This window comes from Pleurodeles waltl, chromosome 4_1 (genome assembly GCF_031143425.1).
Source record: "Pleurodeles waltl isolate 20211129_DDA chromosome 4_1, aPleWal1.hap1.20221129, whole genome shotgun sequence".
Taxonomy (NCBI): domain Eukaryota; kingdom Metazoa; phylum Chordata; class Amphibia; order Caudata; family Salamandridae; genus Pleurodeles; species Pleurodeles waltl.
The window spans coordinates 274682826-274709942 of record NC_090442.1 but is presented as its reverse complement, the minus strand read 5'-3'; the positions used below and the strand labels follow the sequence as shown (position 1 = coordinate 274709942).

At 45.5% G+C, this 27117-nt stretch overlaps 1 protein-coding gene across 2 annotated transcripts in view; it reads right to left on the bottom strand.

Moving 5' to 3' along the window:
* The window catches only part of SCUBE1 (signal peptide, CUB domain and EGF like domain containing 1), a 2009692-nt gene that overhangs the window by 680794 nt on the left and 1301781 nt on the right, over positions 1-27117 (bottom strand). For both annotated transcript variants that reach the window (XM_069228295.1, XM_069228296.1), the window contains exon 13: positions 9128-9244. In XM_069228295.1, the coding sequence (XP_069084396.1) occupies positions 9128-9244 (117 nt within the window). The remainder of the gene's footprint in view (positions 1-9127; positions 9245-27117) is intronic.

The following is a 27117-nucleotide window of genomic DNA, read 5'->3' as shown; positions in this document are numbered from 1 at the left end:
AGGCTCGCTGTGCAGCAGTGATTCGGAAGGCAGCAGACACTGAACGTAGACTGATTACTAACAGAATACTTCTCTTCTCACAAAGATTATCAAAGTAAAGCAGTTGGTGGAAAAGATCATGCCATTTAGCAAAGCACTAACCAACAAGGTTAAAGGACCTTGGTCCAAGCCTTTTTCAGCTTCTCCTGTTCATAGTGTATTTTAAAGGAAATCTAAGGACACTCCATCTGAAATTCCCTACTTGTTGTGGCACCCAAATCCAGAAAGCCGTATTGCGTGCACATTTTAGCCAGTAAAACTAGGCAAAATACAGTTCTTCCTAATCCCTCTGATAAGGAGTTTAATAAATTAAATTCATTAGGCAGAAAATGTTCCGTTCTGGAAACGTATCATTACGGGCTACAGAGGTTAGACGTCTCTTAGCATGTTATACATACTTTGTGGGAGGAGACAGGTCTGGCGATTTAATCCCTGCATATGCATTCCTGGAGCCCATTTAAGGAAATGTCAGAAGATGGCATGGATGTGCACAACAGGCTTTTCATCAGGTGACTAGAATACGTTGTCAGAAATTCCTAGTGATGGGCATTATCTGCTTAGACAGAAGGTGGGTACTTTCCAGAAGAGTCGGGCGACACTAAGGGGGTTATTCCAACTTTGGAGGAAGTGGTAATCCATCCCAAAAGTGACGGTAAAGTGACGGATATACCACCAGCCGTATTACGAGTCCATTATATCCTATGGAACTCGTAATACGGCTGGTGGTAAATCCGTCACATTTGGGACGGATTACCACCTCCTCCAAAGTTGGAATAACCCCCTAAGTACTCTATGTTTGATACAGCACAACAATCCAACCCCGTCATACTTCCAGGAATTGCCCCCTTTCATTTTTTTTAATCTAGTTATAAATGTAGCTAGACGCAGCAGTGAAAGGGAGAATAATAAACTAAGGTCATCTCATGGCATAAATATGGACCTTGCCCCTCCTTCCATTATGTGCACTGTCCGCCAGCTTGTAATGTAACAGACATTTGTTACAGTCTTTGATCAGAAAAGCTTGTTAAGGTCCTCAAGTGTCCTTGGTACATGCACGTGTATAGGTTTCATGGCAAAATTATATATAGCTGTGTCATTAATTCAGTCCCTTTCCTTTGATGGGTTGGGGTCAGGAGAGGGGGTGAGCTTCCCATCCAGGCCTAAAATACCCAGATATTTGCAAACAGTTGTAGCACATACCTAACTCAGATTTTAGTGTGTTGGCTACATAAGCAAGCAACGTTACCGATGGTGATATTTCAATTCATGTTGATGTTATTTTCGTTGCAGTGTCTGCCTCCAATATGCACATCTCTTACAGGCTGAATTTACCCCAGGGTCAGGCCTGTGAAGAAATTTGGGTTACAGCATATTCTGTTTACAAATTTGAAATTTATCAGTGTATGCCTACAGTTAATAGACAAGTCTTTTTACAATAGGATTTCCAACATTTTTCTGGATCACATATTTTATGAACTTTCTTTAAAATGGATTATGCATAGTGGTACACTATTTTGAGAACACGCTATAAAATTTAGAGGTGCACCCCTTAGGGATTGTGGTGCGTATCATTTGAGTAGGTGAGAAAGTCTGGATACTCAGCAAAAACGAGTCAAAACTGTTTTTTACACTTGAGGAACCCTTTGGTATCCCAATATGGCTAATGCTGTCTTGTTTCGCCCCCACTTAAACTGTTCCAGTGAAATAAATGATCCATTGTCAAGCAACTGCTACATTCGCTTCAGCTGGCTCCATGTCATGCTATCTACCACAGATTTCTCTAGCATTTGGGCCAATAAAGTAGTGTCCATTGTTGAGTCCATTAAAGGGTTGTCCACAACGGCCATGGACGATGAATATAACTCCATGTGTCCGGCAGACCGTCACATCCCCAGTATCGCCGAGTGTGTACAGCAGACTGTATAAGAGTGGCCGATTTGGGTAGTTAGTGAATCATATAGTCTGAAGGGAGCCTGTCTCCACCTGATCTTTTTCAATTGGCATTTAGAGTACTTGTGCCTTCTTATGGTGCGAGTAAATCTGGAAGTGGCACTGTACAGCATAAAAATAACTCCTAATCAGAAACAGCAAATTCCCTCTTATCAAATGGATGGGTCATTACATACCATCAAACGATTGGTTGGCCACCACAACAGATAAGTCTGGAAAACAGTAAGCACAATCCAGTAATGAAGGCTTTAGTTATTAGAATCTGTATGTTAGTAAACAAATATAGAAAAGAGGGTCCTATTAACATCTTGATTAGTGTTACCTAGCCCACCATTAAAGGCGCACCTTTATACATTGCTCTACCTGGGAGACAAGTTTTTCTATTTTACGGTAGTATTTATTACAAAGCACTACATTCTGTTTATTTATTACAATGTCCACAGTTCTCACTCCATGGCAGCAGATATTTTATCAGTGGTTGTGAAATAGTTGGGACAAAGTGGAACACTGGAGATTTAGCCCAGTTTATTTTGATTCCAGAGAATGTGCTGAATCTGATTATAGGTTTTAAATTAATAAACAACTGTTTGATGAACAACAAAATGTCATCTGCAGATACAGACAATAGTCTTCTACTTGAGAATAACAGACTTCTCTCAGAATGTATTTCTCTGAGCAAACAAGTGAATGACTCAATGACAAAGAAACAGTATAAGAGAGAGGGTACACCTCTTCCTGGTGTGACTACCTATACTCAAATTGTCTGCTGTAGATCCGTTAATATGGAATTTAGCTCTGGTGCCAAATTTAACAGAATCACCACTGTAAGCTTGTAGGGCCCTACATCCATTCTACACGGCACATCCAAAATGCCCAACATAATGAATCCAAAACCTTCTCTGCAACTAAAAACACAGAGGGCAAAACAGTTGTAAGATAACATGCAGTTTCTGCCTGTCTGCAGCCACATGGGACAAGATCTTACTTTTCCTGGTTTCAGTACACACATCAAAAAAATACTCTGACATATTTGTTCATTCAAAAATAAAGGCAAAGAGTGAAAAAAAATTTTTACTCACTTTCGGGCTGTAGAAACTAGCCAAGAACTACTGGTAATCGGGCAAAATCAGAAAATGAACTACCTCCACTGGAAGGATCACCACAATCCATTCTGGATATCTGTTAATGGAAGGTGATTAGGGCAGAACGGGAACTTCCTCCAGCGTCGATGCAATCAACGAGGCGTATATGGTCGTAGCCGCGTTTCCGTGTGATGCAGGATACGGGCAAGGCCTTGAGAGTGAGCAAAAAAATGTTTTGCACTGCAGAGGACTTTCCACTTGCTGCACATTCCTTGAGCTGGCCTGTTGTTGGGCCCTCCACCTGTGGGCCTTTCCTGATTAACTTGGCTCCCTAGGGGCAGGGTGCTGTGGCCCCTGACCCCTGCATTTTTACCCTGAAGCACGAGGGGTGCTTCACCTGGTTGGAAAACTAAGCGCTTTGGAAAGCGCTCCTTAGGGGATTTCCTTAGCGCTTGAAAGCGCTTCCCCTTGCTGGTGCGTCACACTTTATTTATTTTGCTGCTGAAGGAAATCACCGCCGCAGCCTGGGAGGCTGCATTTCTGGAGGCGCGAGTGCCGCGCACCTTCTAGTGACCCCAGGGCACTAGAACAAACAAAGCTGAAGAATCCGGAGCAAGTGTGCTCCTAGCCGTGCCCCCGGGGTAGGGATTGCTCCGAGGAGCGCCCCCGGGGCACCGGCAGGCCTGGTCTTGGGCCAGAGTGTCCTCGGAGCAGGAGGGAGAGGAGGATGCCTCTCCCTCGCCTGCTCAAGCCCCGGAGGGCTCTCCTGGAGCGTGCGGGCGGGGCGGCAACCTCATCGGAGGCGCTCCCACGCTGCAGGATCTCCTTTGGGCCCCCCTCGTGGGCCAGTGGCACTGCGTGGGGGTCTCCCCCCTGGTAAGGGTCGGTGGAGGCCGGGGGAGACCCCAGGAGTTTGCGGGTCCCTGGAGGGGCCTGTTTTCAATTCGGAGGGGGTGCGTAGCACCCCCCTCCTCCCTTAAAGATTTCCCTGACCTAGGCCCCCCTCAAGAGGGCCGGTGGAGGCCTAGGGGGGCCCTCAGTTATCATGGTCCCCGGAGGGGCCCGTCCATTGTACAGGGGAGGTGCGTGCCGCCCTCCTCTCCTCATGGGATGCCAGAGGCCCCCATTTTGCGCAGAGGAGTGCCGGGGGCCCCATTGTTCGTCTCTTAGGCACTGGAGGTGCCTTCATCAACTCAGGTACTGTTTGCAGGGACAATTTACCTCAGAAGTTCTTCCTACAGACTTTAGTGGATTGATATATTGCCTACCTGTTTTTGATGTGTGATGATGTTTTTACATATATGGGCAAATGTTCCTTTTATGGGCATGACTTGCTAATATGTTTCCCTAACTTGCCATATGTTTTCTAATGTTCCTACTATGGGCGTTTTATGATACTCTTATGACAAGTGTTCTAATGTGATAACGTGTTTCCTGACTACTGCTTATGTTGCAGAATACTGAGTAACCTGTGTGTTATATGTGACTACTGCTAGTTTGCAGAGTAACTAATGTGTAACGTTCTGACAACTGCTAAGGTAGCAGGATAGTACTGATATGTGATGTTTGGTCTGATAATTGCGTTGTGTACAATACAGTATATTTTCATATAATCTGGTGTTGTGTTTCCTTTGTGGTGGGGATATTGCGTCACGTGTTGTGTGTGTTGTGCAAACGCTTTACACATTGCCTCCGGGTTAAGCCTGACTGCTCGTGCCAAACTACCAAGGGGGTGAGCAGGGGTTATCTTAGACGTGTAACTCCCTTGCCCTGACTAGAGTGGGTAAGTTCTGCCTGGCTGAGGTGCATACCCTAGCCAACCAGAAACACCATTTCTAACAGTATTTAAAACAATCTGTTAAGAATTATTAAAGGTTATCAGGACAAGACTCTCTGCAGAACAGAGCTGGCTGCATCAGAGGGCCCGTGAAAGGCTGGGTCCCTTGGCCAGATCCCACTTTGCCCATGGTTTAAAAAGTCTCTGCCAAGATCTCTATGATAGGGTTCCCCATCAAGGAAGTTTCACAAACAGTGTCACTGTTTTTAGGGATATGTACACCAGCTCAGGAGTGAAAACCTGATGTGTGAAAGCAATGCTTTAGAGATTAGCATGGGTGCAGTTCAAGAAAAGGCTGTCAAGTTCACATGTCCTCCTAAAGCCTCCATTATGAGTTTGATGGCAGATACCACCTAACTTGCAGGTAGAGTAAAAATTGATTCCATGGGGTTCGCTAAATAACAGATGTGTTAAATAACAATGATTTTGATGTTTTAATATGTACATGCACAAAACATAAGTAAGTGCATATTTCCAGGCATTGCAAGTTCCCGTAGTGAAGATGTGAGCCCTGAGAGAACAAAAACAGCCCGTATCAACACACAAAAGGAGCTTGTGATACCCAAAAGTACACCAACAAATCCTTCCTGTGTGGAAGCGTGCAGGAATAAATATTGTGTGACAAAGCACTTTGAAACAAGACACAGAGAGCATCAGCCATCCTCTGATGTCACTCAGCCAACACAAACAGAAACTGACCATCATGAACTCAAGCAGGGAAAGGAAGTACCAGTTTAGGAATCCTGAGCCGGAGGTCCTGGCTATGAATGATGGATATGACTGTCCCCTCTAGATTAGTTATGCCCTCTTATCCTCCATTCATGTGGTCATAGAAATTGCTTATCGTTTTCTGCTCTGTCTTTTTACAATTAGAAAATGTAGAGGTGTGGAAAATAGAACTTGCACCACTGGAACATCAGCAAATTATTTCTGGTGTAGTTTCGAGTGACACAGATGTGCTGAATCCGGTGAAGCCGCTGATGGCAAGTGATGTGGATGACATTTCTGGTGCCAGTTTAGCACCAAATAGGGGACTCAAGTGAGTTATCAGCAGGAATTAATTGCCATTATAATAAACCAATATTGCGACAATTCATTTTTAGCCTGGCCTTATGGAAGGATGATCATAATGATATACATGCAAGTTTCGTTTTTAGGTACACGTACTACAAACATAAGATTTAACCTGCAAGGAATGCACCACATAAAAGAAAAGTACCACCTAGAAGCAAACACTATCAGAGCCCACGTGTCCAACTCAAAGCTGAAAGGCTCTCTTCATTGATTGGTGAGTTTAGGTACTCAGTCACTTAAAATGCATGCATTCTGTAACGCATATCATCAATGATGCATATCCTCATCCTCCTAATAACTCAGTCTTGCACACTTGTCAATCCACATGACCTCTTCGCCCACCTTCTCGTTTCCTTCATTCAGATCTGCCAACTACACCAAAAACCTCACAGTGTGAGGAGGGGGCGGGGCCTTGGAAGGGGTGTGGCCTCATACCTTAAAATCATGTAAGAGGCACTTTTGGCCCCATCCCGGCCCCAAATTCCCTCCTCAAGATAAAAAAAACTAAAGCTTGCTGAGGCTGGTGCCTATGTCCTGGGGTGTTGTTGCACCTGTTAATGGACATCGATGGTTAAACGCCTCTGAAAACGAGCTGAAAGACACTTTTTACAGTGGTTTTCAGCTTATTTCCCCTGCTGCCCTCATATGGGAGACATGTGAGGGGAGCTAATATGTGTCACACGATGGCACCATGTGAGTTGGCAGGTCTGATCATTAAGCATGAAACGAGACCACCTCGTTCTGAAAGGTTTTATCTATTTAACTGTAACCAAAGGTCAATCAATTACTTTGCCTTAATCACTTTCTGGTAGCATGGGGCTGAATCTTCAAAGATACAATAATAAACATTAAGTGGGAAAATAATAATGCAGTGCAATACAAGTAATTTCGAATAAAACGGTTTCACAATCCAGACAAAATAAGTAAAATTAGACCACATAGGATGATGTTGTAAAAGTATCAAAGATCAAAGTGATACCTCTAGTGATACAGCTATTCGGGACAAATTGAAGGAAATACGAAAGCAGTAAACATATTTAAAATCATTTTCATTATTTTTATGTAAAGGATTCTGGTTGTATAAGCGCCTTGAGGTCTGACCAAATGAGCAATAATTTAGAAATTACAATTGTTTCGCATTTAGAATAACAAATGTTCCATAATCAAAAAAGAAAACAGGTCGCAGGCTACATGGACAGACTCAGAAGTCCGTGCTTGGACTAACTGCAGCAAGTTTGTGTTTTACACCACCTGTACATTCCGATTGGCTGAGAGCAAAGAAAGCTGTACAGCTGATTCTGACGGGGAAGGCAGCTGAAGGTGTCAAACTAGCTTAGCTTGGCTAAATGTTCCTTCTCATAAAGGATGGTTAAAGAGGCCCAGGCCCACGTCTCTGGCCCTCTGTTCTACCTTCTCTACCTGCCAGCAGACCACTGCATGGTTGGAACCATGTAGTAGAAAATGCTTCAGTTTAATCAAGACCCTACGTAGGCATGTTTGTGGCAGTTTCCATCAAATGTCTAAAAGCCAGTCTTTATCAAGGTGTCAGGAGAAATGCTGTAAGTGCTGGCTTTCACTCATGGTGCTCTGCCACCCTCCTTAAAGTGCAAGTACAGAATTCATGAACACCTCACCTTTCCTTACTAGGGTCAAGGCTACTGCTGTTATCTCCCTCCATCCTGTGTCAGTGCTGCAGACTAGGCTTCTGGCTGCGCTGAAGGGTCACAACTTAAAGTCTTGCTCAAGGCTATCATTGGAACTGACAAGAATCTGCTTCAGGATCCGGAAAGCAAGGATCTGCTAGCAGCAGTCGCACGTTATTCAGCGGTCAGAGAGAAAGGAGTCATGTTGGCCATTCAGGAGACAACTGTTTGCCTATCACCCCTGCAAGTAAATGTAATCCTGTGTATTACTCCTGCACACAACTTGTTCAAACAAGCAGCAGATAAAGGATACCCAAATGGCAGACATAAAAAGGTCCATATCTCCATCTGTGACTTTCTAAAAACATATTCTCTCCTAAGATAAATGAGGAGTTAGACAATTTCTGATCTTGTGGAGAGACCGTGATCACTTGACCATACACGGGCATAAAAGAAGAAATCCAAAGCCTTAAAATCCCACTAAATAGCCAATTTTAGCCAATTATATGGTCTGGTTGGTGTTTGGATGCATTCCTGTTCAGGGCCCTCTGTCCTATAGATTAGTATGCATAAATACCTGGAATGTAATTTCAGAAAAAAACAGTCGAAAAGTAATCAAGAAACATACATTTTGCAAAGTCCATGAAGGTGTATTGTTAAAAAAGGTTTATTCTTGTGTTTGGTAGTTCACTGTATTCAGGTCTAACTTGTACTTCAACAAAATACTGCAAATTTGACAGACAGCATGTTTCACCCGTCGAAGGGCACGCAGGCCTGGGGCTTTTTCAATATGTAGTTAATAGCAATGTGTGCAAAAAGCAAGCAAATGGCGAGGGTACATGTAACGTATAAAATCAAAAGATTCATGCAACCTAAGTGAAAAGCAATCTCGAATGACGTTACACTGCAGATCATTGCTGATGTGCATTGGTAAAAAATCCTCATGCAGTTCTTCAGGAAAAATGGCCAACTGCAGGTCTATTTTTAAGAGGATAAGGTCTTCAGATATCAGTTTGCGCGGAATGTTGAACTGTTTGTTTCTTTTTTACATGCATGCACCTGCACTCTGAAGGCGGAGTGAAGCAAACTCTTCCATGGCAAGAAGCTGTGTTCGAGGGCAGGGCTCGTTTAATGGAAATAGATGTCGGTGGGGGGAGTGGGCTTATGAACTACAGACATTGGCTGAGGTATCAGCTAATTGCTCAGACAATAGTGGTAATTAGCTGCCTCCAGATGGGAAAGAATATGATAAACGGAGACCATCAAATACTACCGTTTGCATTAGGACTAACGACAATAGACAGGGCAATCAAACAAATGGACCGGAACAATGGAAAAGACATTGCCAAAGCCAATAGGTCTGGCTAATAATTATTTTTGCAGTGGCTGTTTGACACCAAAAATACCACACCCATTTTTACATTGTGTTTACAAAATAAAGATCACAATAAAGCACTTCAAACTGCTTCTGCTGCCCTAAAAATGAGGGATAAATCACATACCTATTGCCGCCTGTTTGTTGCCATCTTTGACTTTCTCCTTGTTGCGTGGCAGCAGGCGGCACCTTGCATCCTTGATTTTAAAACGAGCTTTCTGTGTTACTGGCAGAGCTATGGGATCTGTATAAAAACATTCACTTTTGTTACATTGACATTGAGACTTTGACAGGTTTGCTTTTCTTGAAGGCATTTTTTGTCAACATTCGCTCGCGTTTAATAAAGTTCAAAGGGTAGTCTCCTAAATGCTTGATCGTAACTAAAATAAGAACGCCAAACAGAATATACATTGTATTTTACACACTAGCTATCCTACAGCATTTTCCCACATGTGCCCAGCGCCGAGATCCTTGGCTGGTAGTGTGGGTGTAGCTGTTCATCATCTATATATAACGTTATAGAACTTGGGAGCTTGTCTGGGGCTATGTTTATGCATTTACTGGCCACAGCTAAAATAGTTCCTACTGTGAAACCTGGTTAAACATCTTATAAACTGTTCACTAAATAACTTCTCGATCATTCATAATTGTGTGGCGTTTGAACATACATTTCAAGATGAAGGAAAATCAAGAGATTGCTAGCTGGAGTGAGTCTGGTATCAAACGATATAACAGTAATATTCTCAAATCCATAATTTCATCACCACTCTCCTTAACAGTGGGTACACTTCCAGGGCATGGTTAGCCTGACCCTCATTTTTAAAATGAGAAATTCCCGTAAAGAGGATAGAAACACACCTCAACACTGCCTTCTATTAGTACAAATTAAAGCAGAATCCGTCTACAAAGACCCAGTGCTCAATACCTTGTGGGGGTTACCACGTGAATCGCCGAACATGAATTAAATATAGTACATAGAGAAATTGTTCTGGCGAATCAAAAAATGACCAAGGTCGCCATACATACAGAGGCTATCATCCCCAAAGAAAGTACATCATCTTTTCAGAGTCCTCTCTTTCAAGTGGTTCATACCAGCCAGGCCGACAAGACACTGATTACAACCAAGGTAACACTTTTTAGGGGAGGGAACATGGAGGGAAAACAGAGTCAGGGATCTGGAAAGAGTTCGGGGGAGAGGCAGATGCAGATTTCAGAGGGGCAGATTCTACAAGTAGAACGATCCTGGAGAGAGGCACAGCAGACGTCAGAATTACCACCGGTCATGGACATGGATAATCCAATCATCATTCTTTCTAAATACAAATTAAGCTCGCCCAACAATGAAATACTGACCAATGGCCTCTCTTTTGTCTCTACAACTTTTTCCAATAAATTTAACATCATTATGGAACTTCACCAACTCTCTAGGAAGATTAGGCTGAAGCATTGTTTTAACAAGATCCCTTTTGAGGTCAAATGGGATGCTACTGGGCTCAGACCTCCGTCCACATTAAATCATCCTTCTCATATAATGTCTCATAAGGTTCTAGCATTCGAGCAAGTTGTACCGAGAGATGTTTTTGAAATACGTATTAAAACCAGTATATTAAATACAACATCACAAGAGAAGAGACCTTAGCTGTGAACTCAAATACCATAGTAGTTAAGCCTGCTAACAAGGGAGGGGCCATTGTTGTCCAGGACTTTAAGGACGGCAGGTAGCAGATTTTGTCTCGGTTGAGTGTACAAGATGTGGTGTAAGAGGGAGAGGATGTGGCTTAACACCTGAGCTGCTGACTTCAGAGCTGGGGAACCAGGTCAGAGTCTCGGCATTGCCTCAACATCCTGTGACTCTGGTCAAACAACTTAATTTCACCATGCCTACAATTCAGCGCCTCGAGACCCTCATGGGTGATTTGCAGTGCTTAACCAATCTTGGATTTATTTTTTTAACAGCATTACACAAAGTTTGTGAGCAATCCCGCATAGGAGGTTAGCTGTCTCTTCAAATCCCTAATGGACATGGGTTTGTTTGACGGCAATGTAACTGAACATGAATATGCCTTTTGAAACAAAAAGTTCCTATGCACACCAACCATTTACAAATTGTCCAAAATACATGAACGTATAAAATCACCTGGATGTCCAGTGTATCAGGGTGTGGTTGAGGTTTGAACCTCTATGCAAAAACTTTGATGCAGTTATTAAACCATTTGTAGAAAAAACTAAGGCCTACATTAGAGATACCATGAATATTGTTGGACAGATGAACAGGTTACTTACCTTTGGTAATGCCTCATCTGGTAGAAGATACTCTGTCTAGCTGCAGATTCCTGCCCTTAGAATGATCCCCAGGTGTCAGACTGGAACCAGAAAGTTTGTCTTAAGCAGTACTCCGCATGCTGGTAGGTGGCATCATTCGGCTCCATGTAGTGTTGTTGGCGTCATCCGCACCAGAAGTGATGTCCACAGTGCCTATATAGACACCACCCCAGCATGCTGATGTCAGTTTTTTTGGGACTATCCATGCCAGGATTGGGGAGCCAGGAAGAATACTGACCACTGTTGTGTAGAACTAAGGCCCTGATAGGGGAAGATCTTTTCCCCAAAAATCGGTTTACAGAGAGGGGAGGTTGGGTAGGTTGTAAGGTAGCTGCGGCTGGATAGAGTCTCTACCAGTCAAGGTGTTGCCGAAGGTAAGTAACTTTTTCATCTGATCAAGACTTCTTGCCACATATTCCTTACCTGAGAATAGATACTTAAGCAATACCTCTGCAGGGGTGGGTCTGTGAACTTGATTCAGACTAGAAAGGCCTTCAGGACCAAATGGGCGAAGTGTCCATTTTGATGGACTTGACTGTCCAGGAAGTAATGTTTGGTTAAAGTGTGCAATGAGGCCCACCCACGTTGCTGCCTGGCAGATGTCCAGGACCTGAACTCCATGTGTTAATGCAGTGGTTGCCGCCTTGGCTCTAGAGGAATGGGCATACAATCCCTCTAGGGGTTGCTCTTGGCCAGTGCACAGCAGATTTTAATGCAGAGTACGGATGGTTCTTTTCTGCATGGCCTATTTTTTGGCTCCAATATTTCCAATGAAGAGTTGATTGCCCACCCAGAATGGTTTTTGTGCAGTCAAGGCAGAACAACAACACTCTTTTTGGGTCCAGACAGTGGAATCTCTCCTCTTCCTTAGAGGTATGAAGTGGAGTGTAATAAGTGGGCAAGGTGATGGATTGGCCTTCGTGAAACGGGATGACTACCTCCGGCAAGAACGATCGTCAGGTCCAAAGGAGCAGTTTGTCTGGGAAGAATGAGATGAATGGAGGCTGTGATGACAGTGCCTGCAGTTAACTGACCCTCAGGGCAGATGTAACGTCCTCTAGAAAGGCTATCTTGATGCAAAGGAGACTAAAGGGGCAGGTATGAAGTGGCTCAAAGGGAGCACACATGAGGAAAGTGAGGACCAAGTTAAGGTCCCATTGGGGCATAACAAAGAGAACTGGGGGAAATAAATGTTGTAGCCCTTTAAGGAACATATTTACAATAGGGGACTTGAAAAGGGAAAGCGGCCGCAGGAAAGTGGAGTTGGTTGATAGATAACGTCTTCACCCACAATATTTTTTTAGCTGCCGCCCAGAGTTTTCACACTCTGGAGGGCCTTGAGCTGCGCCCCTGGGGAGACTACATGTCCCGGCTTCCCGGGAGCTTTTTGACACGCCGCGGGCGCCGCGGCGCATTACACCAGCGCGCCCGGCCATGTCTCCTTACACGAGGGGCGTGGCACGGGAGCACTTGAGGTAACTCCCTCGGGGAGTGGGGTGGCGCGACGCGTCACCGATGCGCGCCCCTCCTGTGAGACTCGAGTCGGGTAGCGCCCACAATTCCGAAAGTACTGCATACGTTCATTTAACGCTGGATGCTTCCGGCGCTGCAACTTCCCCACTAATAACCACTCCTTTAAATAGTGGACGCCCCCACATCCCGGCACCAGAGCGGCTGGGCGCCAACATGTAGGTACACCCACCAGTAATTCCCTTTGGAGTGGTAAGTTTTTTAAGCTTTTTTCATGGGTATTGTCTGCATTTTGCACCTTTTGCACTGCATATCCTGTGTTGGAGGTTCCTTCCCCCACCTCACAGCCCATTAGGATACTCCTCATGAGCTTTGCCTTTAACCCTTTGCCCAGCTGGGCATTACCTCCAAACTTACTGTGTATCTATTGATTTTCATCTCCACTGCCTGGTCTTTGTCATTGTTTTAATCCCTGCCTTAGAGTGTGACTAAAAGGGATACCTCCCCCGGCAATTCCCAGACCAGAGGCTAGTTGCCTTTTACCCTGGGGTAAGTCACCACTGCATTTGAGTGTGTGTGTGAATGTGTGTCTTTTTTGCACTTTACCTACCACCATGTGTGCTGTGTTTTGTTCTGTGGTGTGCCACACAAGTTCACCAATTTCTGATTGTAGTTTATTCATTTATCCTGTAGACCTACCATAGTATGAACCACCTGTTCAGGTAGGCCTTTTTACCCTTCTCCTTACACCTAGCGAGCATGCCTAATAGCAGCCCTATCTAGGGGATCCTAGACTCTGACTAATGCCCCTGACCTTCCAGCACATAGAGAGGGCAGAAACATGTTGGTACGTGTTTTTTAGACTCTACGAGACATTAACACTCAACTGAGTCCCCATTCCATTTTAACCCTACCTGCGTACACCTGTATTAAAAATACCCAACCAGGATTGGTGATACGTATGGTATTTTTATTCCTAACCTCATCTGGATCCCTGTTATTTATCCAGTAAGATTTATTTCAGCACTCCCTCGACTGTTCCTTTAAGAACGAGGTTGAGTCCGCCCAGGTAGTACTATCTTACCTGGGTGGGGCTAGGTGGTCAAATGATGAAGCATGACACTATAATGTGTGTGAGACCACCTAGTCCGTAAAGGGAACTCCCTCTTTTGAGACACAACCATCCTCATAGCTACTCTTTTACGCACACCTCCATCTAGTATTTATTTACACCTAACCGGTATCAATACTTGAGGACGCACTAATCCAGTTGCACCCTCCTCTCCGACCCCACACTTACAGTGGTTTATGGATTATGATAGATAACGTTTAACATGCCCAATGCAGAGACCTACTGGGCTAAGGTAAGGGAAAAAAAAAAAAGACCTTACAATAAGGGGGGGGGGGGGGGGGGTACATAATGGATCAATCTGCCTGGTTGTACACTATACCACAAACTTGATCCAATAAATGGCATATACCGTCTTACTGGAGGGACGCCGAGCTGCCAAGATAACATTACAGATTTCAGGTGGAAAGTTGAAAGCTGTTGACTTTTGCTGCTCAATCTCCACGCATGAAGGCAGAGCATTGGTAGGTTTGGGTGGAGAACCCTCTCCTGCTGCTGCAACAGGAGGTCCTACAGAAGAGGCAGTCTAAACGGAGGACCGTTGGCCGTGCTCAAAAACTTGTGGCACAAATATCCCTCTGAAAGAAGCACTTGAGGTGATGAGGACAATTTTGGGAAAACAGAAAAAGACCATTCAGAGTACGCACTGACTTTACTGTAGCAATGCTTAAAATAGCGTTAAGAAAGCATTTCTTAATCTTCCAAAATGTGTTTTGCTATCAGTCCAAAGATGTAGTGATGAGACCTGGGTTTGCTCCAGACCTAACTGATCTACGTATGGATGAAAAAACACACATATAACCCGAGTCTAACCCAAATTTGGATAACATTATTCCACTGCGGACGAACATAGACAATGTGCTCATTATATGCTCTGGTGATGCATTAATCTCTTTAAAGCATTTTTTAACACTTAGTGAACAGTCGATGCAGTAACATCCAGTTCACCACGACACACACTGAAAAAACTGTTCTTACGTATCCATAGGAACTGTGTCCTCAGGGCTCACTACTTTAAGGAGTCAGATGTTCTTATTGACAAGATTCAGGAAAGAAGTCCACCAAAAGGCTTGTTAAGGGGGCCAGGAGGAGGTCCTGGTACTATCACAAAAAGTGTCTTCTGGACCCAAAGGAAAGGAACAACAGTAATAGCAGATTAGTATGTATTAGCAAATTCAATACCGGTAGCAATGAGATCCAGAGAGTGATCAATCAACATTGGACCCTCATGCATGTTGAGCTGGACATCCAGGGCAAAAAACTGTTTGCCTACAAGAAGGTCAAGAATGTTAGGGACAAGGTATCAAGACATTACCACCATCCCCTGATCAGCCTGATTTGCACAGTTTTCTGGGTTTGGTCCTGTTGGAAATTGGCCCTCTCTGAAGGGTTACCCCAAATGTTTTGCCTTCCTCCTCCACCCTGAGCCCCCTCAGATTTGTCACAGGGGCCTCCCCCATCGCGCTGGAAGCTCTGCTTCCAGCGCGATTGAAAGAGAAATGCAAAGCATTTCTCTTTCAATCACTGGGGGAGGCCCGGAGGGGCTTCAAAGGGAAGGAAATGTATTTCCTTCCCTTTGAAGTCTCTTCCAGGGTTTCAAAAGCCGAATTGCTTGCAATCCCGTAGGCAAGGGTCGCTCCCGGTGGGGGGGGGGGGAGGGGGGGGATTCTGGGGGGGGGGGCAAATTTATTTTAGGCCATTTCTGTCCCCCTACAGGTAGGCACTTTGCAAAAAACACCTCTGTTTTCTTTCAAAAAATTGGATGTGTCCACGTTGCGCTTTGGGGCATTTCCTGTCGCGGGCGCTAGGCCTACCCACACAAGTGAGGTATCATTTTTATCGGGAGACTTGGGGGAACGCTGGGTGGAAGGAAATTTGTGGCTCCTCTCAGATTCCAGAACTTTCTGCCACAGAAATGTGAGAAACGTGTTTTTTTAGCCAAATTTTGAGGTTTGCAAAGGATTCTGGGTAACAGAACCTGGTCAGAGCCCCACAAGTCACCCCATCTTGGATTCCCCTAGGTCTCTAGTTTTAAAAAATGCACAGGTTTGGTAGGTTTCCCTAGGTGCCGGCTGAGCTAGAGGGCAAAATCTACAGGTAGGCACTTTGAAAAAAACACCTCTGTTTTCTTTTAAAAAAAATGGATGTGTCCACGTTGCGTTTTGGGGCGTTTCCTGTCGCGGGCGCTAGGCCTACCCACACAAGTGAGGTATCATTTTTATCGGGAGACTTGGGGGAACGCTGGGTGGAAGGAAATTTGTGGCTCCTCTCAGATTCCAGAACTTTCTGCCACAGAAATGTGAGGAACATGTGTTTTTATAGCCACATTTTGAGGTTTGCAAAGGATTCTGGGTAACAGAACCTGGTCTGAGCCCCACAAGTCACCCCATCTTGGATTCCCCTAGGTCCCTAGTTTTCAAAAATGCACAGGTTTGGTAGGTTTCCCTAGGTGCCGGCTGAGCTATAGGCCAAAATCTACAGGTAGGCACTTTGCAAAAAACACCTCTGTTTTCTTTAAAAAAAATGGATGTGTCCACGTTGCGTTTTGGGGCGTTTCCTGTCGCGGGCGCTAGGCCTACCCACACAAGTGAGGTATCATTTTTATCGGGAGACTTGGGGGAACGCTGGGTGGAAGGAAAGTTGTGGCTCCTCTCAGATTCCAGAACTTTCTGCCACAGAAATGTGAGGAACATGTGTTTTTTTAGCCAAATTTTAAGGTTTGCAAAGGATTCTGGGTAACAGAACGTGGTCAGAGCCCCACAAGTCACCCCATATTGGATTCCCCTAGGTCTCTAGTTTTCCAAAATGCACAGGTTTGGTAGGTTTCCCTAGGTGCCGGCTGAGCTAGAGGCCAAAATCTACAGGTAGGCACTTTGCAAAAAACACCTCTGTTACTTTCAAAAAATTGGATGTGTCCACGTTGCGCTTTGGGGCATTTCCTGTTGCGGGCGCTAGGCCTACCCACACAAGTGAGGTGTCATTTTTATCGGGAGACTTGGGGGAACGCTGGGTGGAAGGAAATTTGTGGCTCCTCTCAGATTCCAGAACTTTCTGCCACAGAAATGTGAGGAACATGTGTTTTTTTAGCCAAATTTTAAGGTTTGCAAAGGATTCTGGGTAACAGAACCTGGTCAGAGCCCCACAAGTCACCCCATATTGGATTCCCCTAGGTCTCTAGTTTTCAAAAATGCACAGGTTTGGTAGGTTTCCCTAGGTGCCGGCTGAGCTAGAGGCCAAAATCTACAGGTAGGCACTTTGCAAAAAACACCTCTGTTTTCTTTCAAAAAATTGGATGTGTCCACGTTGCGCTTTGGGGCATTTCCTGTCACGGGCGCTAGGCCTACCCACACAAGTGAGGTATCATTTTTATCGGGAGACTTGGGGGAACGCTGGGTGGAAGGAAATTTGTGGCTCCTCTCAGATTCCAGAACTTTCTGCCACAGAAATGTGAGGAACATGTGTTTTTATAGCCACATTTTGAGGTTTGCAAAGGATTCTGGGTAACAGAACCTGGTCTGAGCCCCACAAGTCACCCCATCTTGGATTCCCCTAGGTCCCTAGTTTTCAAAAATGCACAGGTTTGGTAGGTTTCCCTAGGTGCCGGCTGAGCTAGAGGCCAAAATCTACAGGTAGGCACTTTGCAAAAAACACCTCTGTTTTCTTTCAAAAAATTGGATGTGTCCACGTTGCGCTTTGGGGCATTTCCTGTCGCGGGCGCTAGGCCTACCCACACAAGTGAGGTATCATTTTTATCGGGAGACTTGGGGGAACGCTGGGTGGAAGGAAATTTGTGGCTCCTCTCAGATTCCAGAACTTTCTGCCACAGAAATGTGAGAAACGTGTTTTTTTAGCCAAATTTTGAGGTTTGCAAAGGATTCTGGGTAACAGAACCTGGTCAGAGCCCCACAAGTCACCCCATCTTGGATTCCCCTAGGTCTCTAGTTTTAAAAAATGCACAGGTTTGGTAGGTTTCCCTAGGTGCCGGCTGAGCTAGAGGGCAAAATCTACAGGTAGGCACTTTGAAAAAAACACCTCTGTTTTCTTTTAAAAAAAATGGATGTGTCCACGTTGCGTTTTGGGGCGTTTCCTGTCGCGGGCGCTAGGCCTACCCACACAAGTGAGGTATCATTTTTATCGGGAGACTTGGGGGAACGCTGGGTGGAAGGAAATTTGTGGCTCCTCTCAGATTCCAGAACTTTCTGCCACAGAAATGTGAGGAACATGTGTTTTTATAGCCACATTTTGAGGTTTGCAAAGGATTCTGGGTAACAGAACCTGGTCTGAGCCCCACAAGTCACCCCATCTTGGATTCCCCTAGGTCCCTAGTTTTCAAAAATGCACAGGTTTGGTAGGTTTCCCTAGGTGCCGGCTGAGCTATAGGCCAAAATCTACAGGTAGGCACTTTGCAAAAAACACCTCTGTTTTCTTTAAAAAAAATGGATGTGTCCACGTTGCGTTTTGGGGCGTTTCCTGTCGCGGGCGCTAGGCCTACCCACACAAGTGAGGTATCATTTTTATCGGGAGACTTGGGGTAACGCTGGGTGGAAGGAAAGTTGTGGCTCCTCTCAGATTCCAGAACTTTCTGCCACAGAAATGTGAGGAACATGTGTTTTTTTAGCCAAATTTTAAGGTTTGCAAAGGATTCTGGGTAACAGAACGTGGTCAGAGCCCCACAAGTCACCCCATATTGGATTCCCCTAGGTCTCTAGTTTTCCAAAATGCACAGGTTTGGTAGGTTTCCCTAGGTGCCGGCTGAGCTAGAGGCCAAAATCTACAGGTAGGCACTTTGCAAAAAACACCTCTGTTACTTTCAAAAAATTGGATGTGTCCACGTTGCGCTTTGGGGCATTTCCTGTTGCGGGCGCTAGGCCTACCCACACAAGTGAGGTGTCATTTTTATCGGGAGACTTGGGGGAACGCTGGGTGGAAGGAAATTTGTGGCTCCTCTCAGATTCCAGAACTTTCTGCCACAGAAATGTGAGGAACATGTGTTTTTTTAGCCAAATTTTAAGGTTTGCAAAGGATTCTGGGTAACAGAACCTGGTCAGAGCCCCACAAGTCACCCCATATTGGATTCCCCTAGGTCTCTAGTTTTCAAAAATGCACAGGTTTGGTAGGTTTCCCTAGGTGCCGGCTGAGCTAGAGGCCAAAATCTACAGGTAGGCACTTTGCAAAAAACACCTCTGTTTTCTTTCAAAAAATTGGATGTGTCCACGTTGCGCTTTGGGGCATTTCCTGTCACGGGCGCTAGGCCTACCCACACAAGTGAGGTATCATTTTTATCGGGAGACTTGGGGGAACGCTGGGTGGAAGGAAATTTGTGGCTCCTCTCAGATTCCAGAACTTTCTGCCACAGAAATGTGAGGAACATGTGTTTTTATAGCCACATTTTGAGGTTTGCAAAGGATTCTGGGTAACAGAACCTGGTCTGAGCCCCACAAGTCACCCCATCTTGGATTCCCCTAGGTCCCTAGTTTTCAAAAATGCACAGGTTTGGTAGGTTTCCCTAGGTGCCGGCTGAGCTAGAGGCCAAAATCTACAGGTAGGCACTTTGCAAAAAACACCTCTGTTTTCTTTAAAAAAATTGGATGTGTCCACGTTGAGCTTTGGGGCATTTCCTGTCGCGGGCGCTAGGCCTACCCACACAAGTGAGGTATCATTTATATCGGGAGACTTGGGGGAACGCTGGGTGGAAGGAAATTTGTGGCTCCTCTCAGATTCCAGAACTTTCTGCCACAGAAATGTGAGGAATATGTGTTTTTTTAGCCAAATTTTGAGGTTTGCAAAGGATTCTGGGTAACAGAACCTGGTCAGAGCCCCACAAGTCACCCCATCTTGGATTCCCCTAGGTCTCTAGTTTTCAAAAATGCACAGGTTTGGTAGGTTTCCCTAGGTGCCGGCTGAGCTATAGGCCAAAATCTACAGGTAGGCACTTTGCAAAAAACACCTCTGTTTTCTTTAAAAAAAATGGATGTGTCCACGTTGCGTTTTGGGGCGTTTCCTGTCGCGGGCGCTAGGCCTACCCACACAAGTGAGGTATCATTTTTATCGGGAGACTTGGGGGAACGCTGGGTGGAAGGAAAGTTGTGGCTCCTCTCAGATTCCAGAACTTTCTGCCACAGAAATGTGAGGAACATGTGTTTTTTTAGCCAAATTTTAAGGTTTGCAAAGGATTCTGGGTAACAGAACGTGGTCAGAGCCCCACAAGTCACCCCATATTGGATTCCCCTAGGTCTCTAGTTTTCCAAAATGCACAGGTTTGGTAGGTTTCCCTAGGTGCCGGCTGAGCTAGAGGCCAAAATCTACAGGTAGGCACTTTGCAAAAAACACCTCTGTTTTCTTTCAAAAAATTGGATGTGTCCACGTTGCGCTTTGGGGCATTTCCTGTCGCGGGCGCTAGGCCTACCCACACAAGTGAGGTATCATTTTTATCGGGAGACTTGGGGGAACGCTGGGTGGAAGGAAATTTGTGGCTCCTCTCAGATTCCAGAACTTTCTGCCACAGAAATGTGAGAAACGTGTTTTTTTAGCCAAATTTTGAGGTTTGCAAAGGATTCTGGGTAACAGAACCTGGTCAGAGCCCCACAAGTCACCCCATCTTGGATTCCCCTAGGTCTCTAGTTTTAAAAAATGCACAGGTTTGGTAGGTTTCCCTAGGTGCCGGCTGAGCTAGAGGGCAAAATCTACAGGTAGGCACTTTGAAAAAAACACCTCTGTTTTCTTTAAAAAAAAATGGATGTGTCCACGTTGCGTTTTGGGGCGTTTCCTGTCGCGGGCGCTAGGCCTACCACACAAGTGAGGTATCATTTTTATCGGGAGACTTGGGGGAACGCTGGGTGGAAGGAAATTTGTGGCTCCTCTCAGATTCCAGAACTTTCTGCCACAGAAATGTGAGGAACATGTGTTTTTTTAGCCAAATTTTAAGGTTTGCAAAGGATTCTGGGTAACAGAACCTGGTCAGAGCCCCACAAGTCACCCCATATTGGATTCCCCTAGGTCTCTAGTTTTCAAAAATGCACAGGTTTGGTAGGTTTCCCTAGGTGCCGGCTGAGCTAGAGGCCAAAATCTACAGGTAGGCACTTTGCAAAAAACACCTCTGTTTTCTTTCAAAAAATTGGATGTGTCCACGTTGCGCTTTGGGGCATTTCCTGTCACGGGCGCTAGGCCTACCCACACAAGTGAGGTATCATTTTTATCGGGAGACTTGGGGGAACGCTGGGTGGAAGGAAATTTGTGGCTCCTCTCAGATTCCAGAACTTTCTGCCACAGAAATGTGAGGAACATGTGTTTTTATAGCCACATTTTGAGGTTTGCAAAGGATTCTGGGTAACAGAACCTGGTCAGAGCCCCACAAGTCACCCCATCTTGGATTCCCCTAGGTCCCTAGTTTTCAAAAATGCACAGGTTTGGTAGGTTTCCCTAGGTGCCGGCTGAGCTAGAGGCCAAAATCTACAGGTAGGCACTTTGCAAAAAACACCTCTGTTTTCTTTAAAAAAATTGGATGTGTCCACGTTGAGCTTTGGGGCATTTCCTGTCGCGGGCGCTAGGCCTACCCACACAAGTGAGGTATCATTTATATCGGGAGACTTGGGGGAACGCTGGGTGGAAGGAAATTTGTGGCTCCTCTCAGATTCCAGAACTTTCTGCCACAGAAATGTGAGGAATATGTGTTTTTTTAGCCAAATTTTGAGGTTTGCAAAGGATTCTGGGTAACAGAACCTGGTCAGAGCCCCACAAGTCACCCCATCTTGGATTCCCCTAGGTCTCTAGTTTTCAAAAATGCACAGGTTTGGTAGGTTTCCCTAGGTGCCGGCTGAGCTATAGGCCAAAATCTACAGGTAGGCACTTTGCAAAAAACACCTCTGTTTTCTTTAAAAAAAATGGATGTGTCCACGTTGCGTTTTGGGGCGTTTCCTGTCGCGGGTGCTAGGCCTACCCACACAAGTGAGGTATCATTTTTATCGGGAGACTTGGGGGAACGCTGGGTGGAAGGAAAGTTGTGGCTCCTCTCAGATTCCAGAACTTTCTGCCACAGAAATGTGAGGAACATGTGTTTTTTTTAGCCAAATTTTAAGGTTTGCAAAGGATTCTGGGTAACAGAACGTGGTCAGAGCCCCACAAGTCACCCCATATTGGATTCCCCTAGGTCTCTAGTTTTCCAAAATGCACAGGTTTGGTAGGTTTCCCTAGGTGCCGGCTGAGCTAGAGGCCAAAATCTACAGGTAGGCACTTTGCAAAAAACACCTCTGTTTTCTTTCAAAAAATTGGATGTGTCCACGTTGCGCTTTGGGGCATTTCCTGTCGCGGGCGCTAGGCCTACCCACACAAGTGAGGTATCATTTTTATCGGGAGACTTGGGGGAACGCTGGGTGGAAGGAAATTTGTGGCTCCTCTCAGATTCCAGAACTTTCTGCCACAGAAATGTGAGGAATATGTGTTTTTTTAGCCAAATTTTGAGGTTTGCAAAGGATTCTGGGTAACAGAACCTGGTCAGAGCCCCACAAGTCACCCCATCTTGGATTCCTCTAGGTCTCTAGTTTTCAAAAATGCACAGGTTTGGTAGGTTTCCCTAGGTGCCGGCTGAGCTAGAGGCCAAAATCTACAGGTAGGCACTTTGAAAAAAACACCTCTGTTTTCTTTAAAAAAAATGGATGTGTCCATGTTGCGTTTTGGGGCGTTTCCTGTCGCGGGCGCTAGGCCTACCCACACAAGTGAGGTATCATTTTTATCGGGAGACTTGGGGGAACGCTGGGTGGAAGGACATTTGTGGCTCCTCTCAGATTCCAGAACTTTCTGCCACAGAAATGTGAGGAACATGTGTTTTTTTAGCCAAATTTTAAGGTTTGCAAAGGATTCTGGGTAACAGAACCTGTTCAGAGCCCCACAAGTCACCCCATATTGGATTCCCCTAGGTCTCTAGTTTTCAAAAATGCACAGGTTTGGTAGGTTTCCCTAGGTGCCGGCTGAGCTAGAGGCCAAAATCTACAGGTAGGCACTTTGCAAAAAACACCTCTGTTTTCTTTCAAAAATTGGATGTGTCCACGTTGCACTTTGGGGCATTTCCTGTCGCGGGCGCTAGGCCTACCCACACAAGTGAGGTATCATTTTTATCGGGAGACTTGGGGGAACGCTGGGTGGAAGGAAATTTGTGGCTCCTCTCAGATTCCAGAACTTTCTGCCACAGAAATGTGAGAAACGTGTTTTTTTTGCCAAATTTTGAGGTTTGCAAAGGATTCTGGGTAACAGAACCTGGTCAGAGCCCCACAAGTCACCCCATCTTGGATTCCCCTAGGTCTCTAGTTTTCAAAAATGCACAGGTTTGGTAGGTTTCCCTAGGTGCCGGCTGAGCTATAGGCCAAAATCTACAGGTAGGCACTTTGCAAAAAACACCTCTGTTTTCTTTAAAAAAAATGGATGTGTCCACGTTGCGTTTTGGGGCGTTTCCTGTCGCGGGCGCTAGGCCTACCCACACAAGTGAGGTATCATTTTTATCGGGAGACTTGGGGGAACGCTGGGTGGAAGGAAAGTTGTGGCTCCTCTCAGATTCCAGAACTTTCTGCCACAGAAATGTGAGGAACATGTGTTTTTTTAGCCAAATTTTAAGGTTTGCAAAGGATTCTGGGTAACAGAACGTGGTCAGAGCCCCACAAGTCACCCCATATTGGATTCCCCTAGGTCTCTAGTTTTCCAAAATGCACAGGTTTGGTAGGTTTCCCTAGGTGCCGGCTGAGCTAGAGGCCAAAATCTACAGGTAGGCACTTTGCAAAAAACACCTCTGTTTTCTTTCAAAAAATTGGATGTGTCCACGTTGCGCTTTGGGGCATTTCCTGTCGCGGGCGCTAGGCCTACCCACACAAGTGAGGTATCATTTTTATCGGGAGACTTGGGGGAACGCTGGGTGGAAGGAAATTTGTGGCTCCTCTCAGATTCCAGAACTTTCTGCCACAGAAATGTGAGGAATATGTGTTTTTTTAGCCAAATTTTGAGGTTTGCAAAGGATTCTGGGTAACAGAACCTGGTCAGAGCACCACAAGTCACCCCATCTTGGATTCCTCTAGGTCTCTAGTTTTCAAAAATGCACAGGTTTGGTAGGTTTCCCTAGGTGTCGGCTGAGCTAGAGGCCAAAATCTACAGGTAGGCACTTTGAAAAAAACACCTCTGTTTTCTTTAAAAAAAATGGATGTGTCCATGTTGCGTTTTGGGGCGTTTCCTGTCGCGGGCGCTAGGCCTACCCACACAAGTGAGGTATCATTTTTATCGGGAGACTTGGGGGAACGCTGGGTGGAAGGACATTTGTGGCTCCTCTCAGATTCCAGAACTTTCTGCCACAGAAATGTGAGGAACATGTGTTTTTTTAGCCAAATTTTAAGGTTTGCAAAGGATTCTGGGTAACAGAACCTGTTCAGAGCCCCACAAGTCACCCCATATTGGATTCCCCTAGGTCTCTAGTTTTCAAAAATGCACAGGTTTGGTAGGTTTCCCTAGGTGCCGGCTGAGCTAGAGGCCAAAATCTACAGGTAGGCACTTTGCAAAAAACACCTCTGTTTTCTTTCAAAAAATTGGATGTGTCCACGTTGCGCTTTGGGGCATTTCCTGTCGCGGGCGCTAGGCCTACCCACACAAGTGAGGTATCATTTTTATCGGGAGACTTGGGGGAACGCTGGGTGGAAGGAAATTTGAGGCTCCTCTCAGATACCAGAACTTTCTGCCACAGAAATGTGAGGAATATGTGTTTTTTTAGCCAAATTTTGAGGTTTGCAAAGGATTCTGGGTAACAGAACCTGGTCAGAGCCCCACAAGTCACCCCATCTTGGATTCCTCTAGGTCTCTAGTTTTCAAAAATGCACAGGTTTGGTAGGTTTCCCTAGGTGCCGGCTGAGCTAGAGGCCAAAATCTACAGGTAGGCACTTTGAAAAAAACACCTCTGTTTTCTTTAAAAAAAATGGATGTGTCCATGTTGCGTTTTGGGGCGTTTCCTGTCGCGGGCGCTAGGCCTACCCACACAAGTGAGGTATCATTTTTATCGGGAGACTTGGGGGAACGCTGGGTGGAAGGACATTTGTGGCTCCTCTCAGATTCCAGAACTTTCTGCCACAGAAATGTGAGGAACATGTGTTTTTTTAGCCAAATTTTAAGGTTTGCAAAGGATTCTGGGTAACAGAACCTGTTCAGAGCCCCACAAGTCACCCCATATTGGATTCCCCTAGGTCTCTAGTTTTCAAAAATGCACAGGTTTGGTAGGTTTCCCTAGGTGCCGGCTGAGCTAGAGGCCAAAATCTACAGGTAGGCACTTTGCAAAAAACACCTCTGTTTTCTTTCAAAAATTGGATGTGTCCACGTTGCACTTTGGGGCATTTCCTGTCGCGGGCGCTAGGCCTACCCACACAAGTGAGGTATCATTTTTATCGGGAGACTTGGGGGAACGCTGGGTGGAAGGAAATTTGTGGCTCCTCTCAGATTCCAGAACTTTCTGCCACAGAAATGTGAGAAACGTGTTTTTTTTGCCAAATTTTGAGGTTTGCAAAGGATTCTGGGTAACAGAACCTGGTCAGAGCCCCACAAGTCACCCCATCTTGGATTCCCCTAGGTCTCTAGTTTTCAAAAATGCACAGGTTTGGTAGGTTTCCCTAGGTGCCGGCTGAGCTATAGGCCAAAATCTACAGGTAGGCACTTTGCAAAAAACACCTCTGTTTTCTTTAAAAAAAATGGATGTGTCCACGTTGCGTTTTGGGGCGTTTCCTGTCGCGGGCGCTAGGCCTACCCACACAAGTGAGGTATCATTTTTATCGGGAGACTTGGGGGAACGCTGGGTGGAAGGAAAGTTGTGGCTCCTCTCAGATTCCAGAACTTTCTGCCACAGAAATGTGAGGAACATGTGTTTTTTTAGCCAAATTTTAAGGTTTGCAAAGGATTCTGGGTAACAGAACGTGGTCAGAGCCCCACAAGTCACCCCATATTGGATTCCCCTAGGTCTCTAGTTTTCCAAAATGCACAGGTTTGGTAGGTTTCCCTAGGTGCCGGCTGAGCTAGAGGCCAAAATCTACAGGTAGGCACTTTGCAAAAAACACCTCTGTTTTCTTTCAAAAAATTGGATGTGTCCACGTTGCGCTTTGGGGCATTTCCTGTCGCGGGCGCTAGGCCTACCCACACAAGTGAGGTATCATTTTTATCGGGAGACTTGGGGGAACGCTGGGTGGAAGGAAATTTGTGGCTCCTCTCAGATTCCAGAACTTTCTGCCACAGAAATGTGAGAAATATGTGTTTTTTTTAGCCAAATTTTGAGGTTTGCAAAGGATTCTGGGTAACAGAACCTGGTCAGAGCACCACAAGTCACCCCATCTTGGATTCCTCTAGGTCTCTAGTTTTCAAAAATGCACAGGTTTGGTAGGTTTCCCTAGGTGTCGGCTGAGCTAGAGGCCAAAATCTACAGGTAGGCACTTTGAAAAAAACACCTCTGTTTTCTTTAAAAAAAATGGATGTGTCCATGTTGCGTTTTGGGGCGTTTCCTGTCGCGGGCGCTAGGCCTACCCACACAAGTGAGGTATCATTTTTATCGGGAGACTTGGGGGAACGCTGGGTGGAAGGACATTTGTGGCTCCTCTCAGATTCCAGAACTTTCTGCCACAGAAATGTGAGGAACATGTGTTTTTTTAGCCAAATTTTAAGGTTTGCAAAGGATTCTGGGTAACAGAACCTGTTCAGAGCCCCACAAGTCACCCCATATTGGATTCCCCTAGGTCTCTAGTTTTCAAAAATGCACAGGTTTGGTAGGTTTCCCTAGGTGCCGGCTGAGCTAGAGGCCAAAATCTACAGGTAGGCACTTTGCAAAAAACACCTCTGTTTTCTTTCAAAAAATTGGATGTGTCCACGTTGCGCTTTGGGGCATTTCCTGTCGCGGGCGCTAGGCCTACCCACACAAGTGAGGTATCATTTTTATCGGGAGACTTGGGGGAACGCTGGGTGGAAGGAAATTTGAGGCTCCTCTCAGATACCAGAACTTTCTGCCACAGAAACGTGAGGAACATGTGTTTTTATAGCCAAATTTTGAGGTTTGCAAAGGATTCTGGGTAACAGAACCTGGTCAGAGCCCCACAAGTCACCCCATCTTGGATTCCCCTAGGTCTCTAGTTTTCAGAAAAGCGCAGGTTTGGTAGGTTTCCCTAGGTGCCGGCTGAGCTAGAGGCCAAAATCTACAG